The following is a 12,223-nucleotide window of genomic DNA, read 5'->3' as shown; positions in this document are numbered from 1 at the left end:
CAAGTTCTGCATCGCGATTCTCAAAGATGTGAAATAGAAGACGTGAAAGTGATTTAAAATAAAAAATATGAAATCACATGCTGGCCTTGATCCAAACCATGAACCCATAGAGGGAAAGAGGGGGGGTTGGTTCATTTTTTTGTATTGTTTTGTTTTGTTTTTTAAGTTATAGAGTTACACAGATGACCTAAGCTTCCACTAGCATAGAATGACAGTGCTGTATTATGTGCAGTGGAATGGTGCTGATTTGCATCAGCTGTAGTTTTGGATTATGGTGTTGAATTTTTGCTTGCTGCTGGTGTTCATGATCAAAAACCAAATGCAGATACAAAGGTCCATCTTTGCATAGACTTTGCTGAATGAGCAGTACAAGGTGGAAAAAGGATCAACACATTTGCCATTAACAAAATTTTACTTTTTTTTTTTTCATTTAATGATGCTTTCATGACTTGATCCTGCTCTCACTCGCATCAGCTTGAGGGTTTTCTGCCAGTTTTGTTATGAGCAACATTTCCGCTTGCTTCAGTGGAACAGGCTTGGTGCTGGCTGCCCTTGAATCGCAAGGCTGACTGGGAAGGGGTATTCCTAGCTTCTGATGTCATTCTTCCTTACAAAATGTGATTAAAAAGAAAGAGACAAATCAATACTTCTGAAGACGTGTCACTTTTAAGGAGAGGAAGAGAACAACTGCAAAGAGCAGCTCTTTATAGTTAAAAATTATCAGCATTTTCAAGGGAAGTGGAAAAAGTGATACTTGTCCAATATACTTGTGAAGGGTTTTACCAGTGCCATCCCCATAACAATTACTCATTTAAGACAGACTGATTTCATCATTTCTGCGTGTTGGCCAGCAGGGCTAAACAGCTAATGTGTTACAGTACTGGTAATAGAAGAGTCATGAACTCTAGAGTGCCGAAATAAATGGTTGTGGTGAAAAAAATCTGCCAAAATTATCATGTGCTTAGTTCTTCTGGTGGAGAAGTATGTGTATTTGCTAAAGCATTATCTGGAAGCCTGTGATCAAATTTGAGCACAAGCTTTGATTAATGAAAAGCCCATGGCAAAACTTGGTACTTCAGTGTTTTGGAAGCAGCTTCTTGCTTTGGCCATCCCAGTCTATTTAGTCTTCCCATTTTAAAAAGGTTCCAACATGAAGAACCATTCAACATGTGCACTTGTTTCCTATGCTGGTAATAGCATGACTGTCTGCTCTCAAAAACAGCAGCCTAATGATAGGGCATTTAGAGGATGAGATGAAATGAAGAACAAAGATGAGAAGAAAAGGTTCTGGGACAGGTAGGGCAGAGAATGGTCTTACTGTTGTGAGTGATAGGAAATCCTGAAGGCTCACAAACAATAAATCAGTTTGGTTCAGTCCAAATTATTTGTTTTAATTCTTTTAAGGAGTTTCATCTTATTTTTGTTATTTCTTCCTTCCTATATTACATTTCTAGATATAATGTTAGAAGAGAATAAAAAAGGGGGGGGGTAAGAAATATTCATTTGGAAAATGTTTAAGTTGGATGTTTCAATGACTTTTTGTTTCCTTTCAAATATTTTATTTCTTTATTTGTGACATTTCTCAGAAATGACTCTTCCCTGTCAACAGCTTCCGTTTGGGCAAATCGGCATTTCCAAGTGAGGGGAAAAATGGTTGCAATGAAACACTGCCAGTTTCAATTTCACGTGAGTGCTCTCATGGGTGCACACAAGCAGAAGTAGGGGCAGTGTCCCTCAGTCACTTAAGTTGAGAATCATGATGCTCTGAGAGAAGTAGGCAAAAGAAAGCTTCCAGCAGGAAGAAGTTCAATGTAATTTGATTTGTAGAGGTTCTTGGGCTTAGAAACTATATTCTGGTTCTATTTTTGTATGGGTTTCTCAAGGCAAGTGTTCAGACAAGTTCTGCTAACTGGTGTTTACATTTACACAACTTGTTTTGGCAAGTTTATGGGAGGTATAGACTCCTCTTAAACAGGCATTAATGCAACAGGCAATTAAGGATGCAGTTAATATAATAATTAGACTAGACCTCAGACAGGTCTGATTGTGTATATAAAAAACGTTGTGATGATAAGATCCAATAGGAAAATGTCAGTGTTCTTTAGGGATTACGGATGTACTGTCTCATGGAATGTTTTTGTCTACTAAGAATTTAATTGCCTTAATTTCACTTTGATTCCATTTGGATTATCTGTTTTGGTAGAAAGGTTCATTTAAGCTTAGGGTTTTCTAAAGGGGAAAAAACCACACACAATATTAACACTGCTATCAACAAAAAAAAAAAATCATACCAGATGTGAAATTATGACATTCTGATGCTAATAAGTTTTCTGCCAAAACAACTGTCTACAAAATCATCCAGCACCTGCAAAGCCTCTACCTATCAACAGCACTATATTTCCTGACAGTCAAACACCAGTCTACATCCAACCATTTCCCATCTCAGAAAGTGCACTTCCTCCTATGATGAGGCCACTTTTTAAATAATCAGTTTTGCACTCAAGTTTTTCTAAAATGCTTGACTGCTGTAGTTCTTTGGTTTGGGTACTTGCAGGGAAATTTAAATTACCCAAACCTAGTGTTTGGCTAGCGGATTTTCAGATGTAACCAAAGATGCAGTTAGGTCTAACCACCAAGGAAGAGCCCATAAGTTTGCTTTTTTCTTATTTATTTATTTATTTATTTATTTTAACTATTTCTATTATTTTTTTTAAAGCTAAGGTTTAATCCTGCACTTGTGCCTGTGCAGACAGATTTGTGTTCCTGGGGAGCTCATCTGTTGAATGAGGTTGCAGGACTGGCCCCTTTTCTGATACTACCGGGAAAAAATGAATGCCTCTGGTCTACAAATAGAACTGATTAAAAAGAGAGCTGCGCATAGGGAGAAACAAGGAGTAATGTTGAGCTCATATGTTTACTCAGCCTAATAAAATGCAGTCTTTTTCTTAAAATAGCTCTCTACAAATCACATCAGCGACTAACTACTGCTTACTCTGCCTTATGGATGAGGGTTTCTTCACCCAGTGGTTTTCTTGGAGACTACTGAGGGTAGGTAACTGATATAAAGTCCATGCAGTTAAAATGGCATTTCTCCTATTAATTTCACATGAAGTTACAAGAGAAACACCCAAATCTAAGGATATGTCTGTGTGCTGCTTTTACCATTCAGTTTGCATTTGAGAGAATTTCATCCTTCAGAGAACACTTCATGAAACAGAGCACTGAGTGTTGAGGTACGTGTTACAATTCCTGCTGCACTCAGCAAATTTGTTGTGTGTTTAACACTTTAACACTGAAGCAGGATCTTGTTACAAAGGACACAAATCCCCAAAGTAGAATTTGTAATGTGAAAGTAAAAAGATGGACTGCTTGGGCCATTTAAGTAAAATGTATCATAGGAAGCTGTTACTTGAGGGTAAATGGGGACATTATTCTATTTTGGAATGTAAATACATTTTTTTTATGAAAAAAAGAAAGGGAGCATATGCACTATTTTGTCACTTGTTGACACAAGTATCTACCATGCTAACCACAGCTCTTCACTATGCTAGGTGTATGTATTTTCATACTTCATAAATGTGAAGCTAGGCAAGAAAAAAGATGATAAAGAGAGGGCAGGCTCATTCCTGGAACAAACATTACATTGCAGCCATTTGTTTCCTCCCCACAAAGACAGTATTTGTTTACTTGCTACTGAAGCCTATGCCAGAACAGTCAGGGTGGTGCTACTTGTGGGGTGGTGGTGCCACTTTCACATAGATTCAACCAACTTGACTCTAGGGTAACTGAAGACCATCAGGGAATAAGGTCTGTTCTCTCAACCGCAGTTTGCCTAAACCTCCTCCCGAAGGCAGTGAACTTGTGAAAAAGCTGGAGATCACAGGATGGTGAGGTGTGAAAGTCTTGATCAGTGTCAAGGGCGTGTTTACACTTGGAAATAGGCCAGGGATGTTCACGTGCAAATGAGTTCCTTTTGTGTTCTGCTTCATCCACTTTTAAAAGGTGGGAAAGTCTAAGTGTTTCCTAAGCTGTGGAGTTCTACTTAAAAAAAAAAAAAAAAAAAAAAAAAAAAAGCTGGCATTAATCTCTATTTGGCTGAGTTACTCTGTGCCTTGTGGGAGTTGTACTTCGGGGCTGATATCCACTGCAGAGCAGTTGCTTCCCTCTTTGAACAGCTGTGGTGCACTCACCTCATATTCTGTTTTGTGCCGATTTCTCTTGATCAAAAGTTCTCGCTCAAGCTACTGGTTCCTATAGAAAGCTTTCAGATGTTATTGTAATGACTTTCCAACAAGGAAAAAATTCCTTTAAACTTTTGGCCAAAGTTATTTGCTGGATGGCAGGGACAGTGGAGCAGGTCAGTTAGGGAAACACTGAACCAGAAAAAGAGAAGACTTAAATTATATTGGTGATGTCCTTTAATCATTATTTTCCACAAGAGCTTTAAATTAGAGAAAGCTATGTGTAACTGCAGATGCAGAAGACACTTTGTGCTTTGATGGCACCTTTCCCAAAGGATGTTCCCCCAGCAGTCTGCACAGAATGAGTTCCCTTATAATCACCCCCACGTTTTGCAGATGAGATCACTGAGGTGCAGAGACTCCACTCAAGACTATGCAGAAGTCTGTGGCAAGGATAAAACCCAGGTTTCCTGAATACCAGATTTGACTGAAGGTTCCTTCTCTTTGCTGGTTGCAGTGAAAGTAAGGCTGAGCACAGAAGGGAGGAATAAATCATAAGATACAGCTTTTATATCTTTATGCTCCTCTGATGCTCTTCACACTTGGAGGTGTAACTGTTTTGTGACTGAACTTGCAGCACAGCTGTAAAAGCTTACTGCTGAGGCAAGGCTAATTTTAAACCACCCCTCGTTATCTCTGTCATTTGTAGGGTAAGTTTTAGAAGGTGGTATTTTTATTTGATAGAAGAAGCTGGTAGAGCTCTGTCGTCAACAACTTGCCTGGCCAGAATCAATTCATCATTATAATTACCTGCCTCAGGACTCCTTTTGGTTTGCTTTGCCTTTCTGGCTAACTAGATGTGTTACCTCAACACAGCTTTATAACATGCCTGCTGTTGATTTACTGTTACTTGAGGCTAGACAATTCCTGCCTGACAGCAGTCAGAGCTTTGCCTGTAAAACTTGTACGGCAGCCAAACCACACATTTGCACAAAGAAAACAGGCAAACGTGCACGGAAATGCATAGGAAAGGAACTGCTGCTGGACCTCCTTAGGATGGTGCTTAGGACACAGCCTTCTTGAGCTACTGCTATGAGAAGGGAGAAGGCTTACACATACGATGAGTGTATAGTAAAAACCCTTTAACTTCCATAGCCCCACCAAGTCACACAGCTTGCTAACCACAACTCCTTCTGCTGATGGAAGAAAGCAGAATGGCTCACTTAAGTCATTTTTGCAGGTGTCACAAGTCTGAGAAAAGATATTCATAATTTATGAAGTCAAGGCAAAGATTCCCAAAATCAAATGCTCAAGATTTCCAACTTTCCTTAATACTAAGGATTGTTTTTACTGATCCCTAGAGAAGGAAGATCTGGGGACAGGCTGTTTCCCCAGACAAAGGAGGCAAGTACTAAAGTCTTCCCCTTAATTATTTTTTTTCTTTCACGAAGGCATTAGCAGGGAGTTGCAGCAGCTGTTTTTGGTGAGCATAGCACTAAACACTGCTTTGCAAGGTTAGACTGATAAAGAATGGAGTATTTTCTTCTTTACATTTTTTTTTGCCTTAGACTCTTCTGTTACTAATAAACCTACAGTTCTCTCTTGTCTATCATCATTTCAACCCCAAAGCACTTTTCTTAGTCTGAAACAGAGAATTCCAAGGGGCTAAACATGTGTCTGCCTCTAATCAAAGCAAGACGCTGCAATGAGGTTTGCCATCCAGCAAGTTTGCCACGAATACTGAATAGTGAAACTCGGGGCTTTTAGGACAAATAAATTTAAAGTTGGGCTTAAAACAATCCCATCCTAAGTAACAAGAATTGGCCAGTGCTAAGCAGGCTGACAGCTATTTGGCTGAGGGTAAACCACTTTATAAATTGCACATTTAGTTTATTCTACAGTGGACAGTGTAGCCACTTGTTTTTATGCAGCATGGCTGACTTTTCATAACTTGCAAAGAATTAAATGAAACAAGTTATAAGTCAGACAAATAAATGGTCTTAGTTTTCTATTGAATTCAGAAAAAAAACATATTCAAATTTTCTGAAAAATTTCCAGGCTGAAACTTAGTGAAAACAGATGTTTTAGTGTCTCTGATTTTTGCACCTCAGTAAGAAGTTTGCATTTAACTGAAATCTGTTTCAATTAATTCGATGTACCTGGGGTTTTATCACACTCCATGCAGCGTTCCGGTTTATGCAGAATGTCCTATTAGTTTCAGTGGAGCTGGAGAAGGCATGAGGGAAGGTTAAGAGATTTTGCATGCAGTTGGAGGGCTTTGCCTTTCAGGCTTGCACTTTTGCCTTTCAGAGTACACACACACACTCTCATTACGCTGCGTAAACTACGCTAGTCATCATTTAGACAGGCCAGGTCCTAAAACCAAAGTAGCTGGTCAGTAAATAGAATGTAATCTGAGCTAACATCCTGGGCTTCTTGACAGGCTTTGGTGCAGCTCTGCAGTATGGTGCATCTTCTGTGGCCTGAGCCAGCTGGCTGAGGCATCTCCACATGGTTCTGGGCTGTTCCATACAGACCTACACTAAAATGTGATCTTTTCTTTGTCGTCTGTTCAAGAAGAGGCTCTTTGCCAGGTGTTTGCTCACTACCTAAATGTTACCGTGGATAGGTAAACTACACTGCCCCAGAAAATGTTTAACTGTATCTAGCCTGTAGGCACAGGAGAAAAGGAGATAGAAGATGTGAGGTTACCCAAGAAAACCCACATGATTGCTCCAACAAAGATCCTACCTCTACTTATGCAGCAAGTGCAGTCTATCTTCCTGCTCATTTTATCTTTTTGCATGCCCTACAAAGCATAATTGTGGAAAAGCTGAGCAAACAAACCTCTCCTATAATTTGACTTGGAATGATTTCACAGATCTTTTGCTCTTGCACAGAAGGAAAAAAGTCCATTTATTCCTATCAATGAAAATGAAATTATAACAAGGAAATAAAATAATGAGAAGAACTCTTCTGAAGGCCTGATATGAAAAAATGTGAATTTAGGGTCTAAAAACAAACAAACAAACAGAACAACCCAAAACAGACTGTCTTGCCAATATAAATCATGAGATGAAAGTTTGAACTAGTCGGGAACTTCCTTACAGAGACACCATCTGCTCATATAACTTGGATATAAATACCATGCTTTACACTCTCAAGGTAAGGAAGATGCTAGATGCTAGCCAGAGCTGCTGAGCTGGGAATGGAAGGACTGCAGGGCAACTTCTTTTTGGCTTGGCAATAAGCAGTCTGGAAGGCCAGGAGAATCTCCTCCCTCACTTGTACACACTTTCCCTAATCTTTTCAGTCACCAAGACCCTGCTGCCACATGCACAGGTGGTACTGTGCACCATTTCACCTGCAAATGTAAAATGAGGCAATGATTGGAGCTGAGGAGAGCCTGAGATGGACAACAGGAAGAGGGGGGATCCACATAATGCAATGTCGCTCATTCTCACTGGAGCCTTTGGAGCTCTCAGCTTTGGAGATCCCACTTTCAATCAAGAAATCTGCATAGATAATCATCAAGTGCATTCTTAGAAACTTTAGGTTCATTATTAACCCCTTGTTATCATCCTCTTGCTCCTTCACTCTTCCAAGTATCTCTTGTCTCATCAATCATTGCTTTCTCTTTGTAGTTTAGAACCACTGAGGCAATACATATTTAATTAAACAAAAATTACTTGGGCAGATGATGTAACTGCTCATTAACCTGTGGGAGAGTTAATCTCACTGCAGCAGCTATCTTTTGAGCATATAATGCAAAAATGCCATAGGCCAGATGTGCTCCAGGCTCCTCAGGGAGCCTGTGAGGACACAAGACCACATACTTCCCTCACCTTTAGCAGCTGGTAGCTCAGCAATTGGTAGTTGACTTATTTATTTACCCGTCCTTAAGCCCACAGGCTATTACTACATACTAACTACTTCACTGGCAGTCGGCACAAATGACCTGCTTTGGAGCTATAACATGAAAGTAAATGCATGTACCTTGTTAATCAGAGGCGGACCATCAAGGCATCTCTGCATGGAAGGTGGCACTTGGTAAATATCTTGCCCCACTAGACCATGACCAGTGGGTATTTGGTAAATTCCTTGATTCAGATGCGAAGGCGGCACCTGGTAGACAGGGTCCTGTGCTGAAGCATGCGAGGTTGGCACTTGATAGATTTTTTGTTGGTTGAAGGACTGATGTGTCAGTCCTGAACTGGGCATATCCTGGCCAGATGGAACGTCCTGTACCACTGGACCTATCAGAAGTTTCACACGGTTGCCTGGAACGATGCCTTGCCGGCCATGTAAGGAGCAGAGCCACCATCCTTCAAGGCCTTCAGTGTTCTGTTCTATCACTGTCAAAATGTCTCCTTTACGGAAGGCCAACTCTTCTGCACATTCAGGGACATTATCATACAGGGCTCTTGCCATAAGATTCTGTGGAGAAAGAAGGAGAAGAAAAACAAATGAACAAACAAGCAAGAATTTTTCTAAAACTTCAAGGACATTCTAGGTGGAGAGGAAGTAGAACTGAATTTGACAAAGAAGTGTGCAGGAAACCAAAATAACCCAGAAAATGATGCAACATAACACAGGATTCCTCTTTCCCAAGTTGGAGAAATGAGGTGCAACACTGCAAGTGAGAGCTTTTCCAGTAATACCAGGTCCAGTAGAAGCTCTTTAAATGGTCTGTTTGCCTATAAGGACTGTAAGCCAGGAGAGTTCTGCTCTCAGCTCCAGGATGCTCTTCCTGTTCCTTGGGGCTTATAAACTCATCATCTCCTGGCATCGATTTCCCTATAAACATGTGTATACTCTGTGTACAGAGCTACAGCTAGCTAGCCGATATTTTAAATGAATTTTGAACACCACTCCAAGCAACATAAACCAGAACAATTGCAGGGTCCCAAAAGGCTTTCCAGTAGAGGTGCAGATTCCATTAGCATAATGACAGTGGGACAGCTTTTCTTAGCTAACACCTGCAGACTTCTTAAAATTAGGGATCTAGGGATCACAGGGTGAGGAAAACCCACCCTAAAATATAAACTGACAAAATGTCACTGTTTCTGAACTATGACACTCGTATTATGTAGCTCTGTGCCTTCTCATTCTTTCTGTAAACTTCCTTGGTGGAACAGCATAAAAGCAGCTTAATAAGTTAAAGAGCTTCCCCATCCACCTGCCACCACCCTAAAGCCCCAAACAAAAAAAAAATACAAAGGACAAGGTTCCTTAGAGCCCTGCTCTCTGTAGACAGATCTTGAAGAGAACATTATTTCAAAAACAATGTGCTCAGTGACCCCTGCGGGAGTCATAGCTTTGCCACAGGGAAAGCTGTAAGATGTCTATGTGGGCATGCCCTTTTGTCAAAGAGAATTAAGAAGTTAGGTACCAAACATTACCGCATAGCACATCAATGTGCAACTTGGGAGGACTCCAAGGGCAGCCAAAGAGTATCAGTTTAACAGTTTAAGAGTTCTTATATGCATCTTGCTTGATTATTGATACTTCTCCACTTGAAATAATATGAAACCTCACACGGGTCTACTCCCAAGCATCTGTCTAGTGTTTCAGGCAGGTTTTGCAGTTTGCCCTGAGATCCATTTTGCTGTGGCTATGCTACCAGCGGTACCTCTGCTAAGAAGTTTTAAGCCACCTCTGAGTCTTTGTAGACCTGTGGTTTGTGAGGTGCAGATATCTTCCTGAAAAGTGCTATCTCCTCTCATAGATTGAACCAGCTCCTTTCCCTCTGTCTCTGCAGGCCTGTGTGGCACATTCAGTTCTGAATTAACAGTCAAGCTTAGGTATTCAATAGAAAGTAGGCAGGCTGTATGTACTGACATTCTTGGAGCCCTCACAAAGGCCGTGGATGTTTCATTTTTTGGCTCTGGTGATGTTTCCAGATACATTGGCAGTGACTGCTCCATGCCTGCCCGCTTTTTGGTGAAGGCAGTCAGCAGAGACAGTTATAAATTAATTGTAAGCACCTGAAAAAACACAGGGAACCCTATATCAGGAGTGTTCTAAGTATTTGGATGCAGTACACGGACTGAAATGGTGCTAATCCACTATAAGATAGGATATGCAGCTGCCTTGAAGGTTTATCTTCCCTCTATTAAAGGGACAGTGGCAAGTACAGTTTACTGTTTTTATCTGTCATTATTTATTCCCCCTCTTGGACATATTAAAACTTTTTTTTATCCCCCATTCATTATATCTTTTCCCATTGATAAACACCAGCATTTCCCCACCATCTCTGTTCTTCATCAAGACAGCAGACTTCATTTGATCTTGCTTGGGTCAATGTTTCTAAGCACAGCACACAACCAGGAGGTTGTATGAAGGGGTAACTGGTGGATGGAGAAAGGGGAAGCTCAAATGTCACATAAAAGGTAGATGAATATGTTTTTTCTCTGACGTGGTGTTGAAACAGGGTGCATGAGATCAGTTTTCTCTTCTCTGAACGGGGTATCAGCTTTCAAATGTATGAGAAACATCGGCTTTGCCTTTCATCAGCGCCATTAGGGAGGTCATTATAAATTAGGCTCTGGCTTGGAAAAGCAGGACTGCCATTTTGAGCTCCCATGTGAAGAGCAGCACTGGGGGCCCACCATTCTCTCTGACTGAAATCTACTCTGTTCATCAGTCAACAATGCTGAGAAATGTGAATAGAGATACAGCACAAAGCAATTTTGTCCGTGCCTTGGCAGAACTTTAAAATTATTCCTTAGCACCATTAAACACAATGGTCTCTTCCCAAATGCTACATCTGTGCTATTGCTGTGTTGACTTTGCTGCTCAGCTGAGCCCAAGAAGCTCAGAAAAGAAAAGCTCCTGTCTAGTGTGAATATTCAAGTTAATCACTTATTTTTTTACATTTCTTTCAAATGTGTCTTTCACAGGAGAAATCTACTGATGTGACTAGCTCAGCCTGTATAACTAAACAGGGCTTTTGCAGAGGATGATGTTTAAAGAGGACAATGATTACAGGGTGTCCACAAAATGAGCAGGCTAAACCAATGATAAATGCTTATTCTTCTATACTTCATTGGTTTAAGGTATTTAAAAAACATGATTAGGTTCTACAGCAAAGCAGTTCTCAGAACAAAGCCTGGAATGGTGGCAGAATTAGAGCAGATAAAAATTCCCATGTGAATTTTGTTTCCAGTTGCTCATTATCTCTGTCCAGTGACCTTCTCACCACCTGGCATGCAGCATGTTAATACTTTCTGGATATGCTTCAAGAACTTCCTTGCTGCAAATAGCATCAGATTCTTGTTGTCAGTGTTAACTTGGGCACCAGTATGTGAATTATACGAATTGGTTGCCACTTGTTTCACTGCAATTTTCCCAAGGCCCTTTGAATAGCCCATAGTCATGCCACCAGCATCCCTCACTGATGGAGCAGTAAAGTCATAACATATTCCTCCAAACAAGCACTGGAATGAGAAACAAAAATCCTGTTGCTTGGTTGCCAACAAGTGTTCATGCTAAGCAAACCTCCTGTGTTCTGAGTGTTTCTCTGACTCCATTCTTCCTTCACAGGACTTCTCAGTGTGAGCTTCAGGAACAGTATCACAGATGCTGCTATTAGGCAGCATAGTCAGCCTTGAGAAAAATCAAAATAGTCACCACAGAAGCTCATCAGGAAAGCTTTTGAGAACCACACAGCAATCTTTAACTGGCTGTGGTGATCAGGCTGGTAGTCTCTACTCTTCCACATGCAGAAAGAAGTCCTGATCAAAGATACCCCTCAATACTTTATCTTGATTGATTTGACAAATTTGAATAGCTTTGGGATATTGTGGGCATCAGACCGTATCTCACAATATAGCCTCTGTTTGGATCTGTCAGCTTAGACACAGGAGAGGGTTATCTGGAATTGACTGGACTTGCTCTTAGAGGCTTGGTTCTATTACTCATTTATCTGTGAAGCACCAAATAAGCTCTAACATCTGAGATGAGAAGGCAAAGGCACAGCAGTGACCTTTTTGCATGACTAAGTGCTAAAAAAAACTCAGCCATTTCTTAAACAAACTGGC

General features: G+C 40.6%; 1 protein-coding gene across 8 annotated transcripts in view; it reads right to left on the bottom strand.

Moving 5' to 3' along the window:
- NEDD9 (neural precursor cell expressed, developmentally down-regulated 9) overlaps nt 1-12,223 on the bottom strand; it is a 100,624-nt gene that overhangs the window by 15,361 nt on the left and 73,040 nt on the right. For all 8 annotated transcript variants that reach the window (XR_004780745.2, XM_035560261.2, XM_050708882.1 and 5 more), the window contains one exon: nt 8,178-8,618. Coding sequence is in view for 7 of the 8 variants with exons in the window: in XM_035560261.2 (XP_035416154.1) it covers nt 8,178-8,618 (441 nt within the window). In the remaining variant the exon portion in view is untranslated. The remainder of the gene's footprint in view (nt 1-8,177; nt 8,619-12,223) is intronic.

This window comes from Cygnus atratus, chromosome 2 (genome assembly GCF_013377495.2).
Source record: "Cygnus atratus isolate AKBS03 ecotype Queensland, Australia chromosome 2, CAtr_DNAZoo_HiC_assembly, whole genome shotgun sequence".
NCBI classification, from domain to species: Eukaryota; Metazoa; Chordata; class Aves; order Anseriformes; family Anatidae; genus Cygnus; species Cygnus atratus.
The sequence above is the reverse complement of the archived record's forward strand: the minus strand, read 5'-3'. Positions and strand labels throughout refer to the sequence as shown.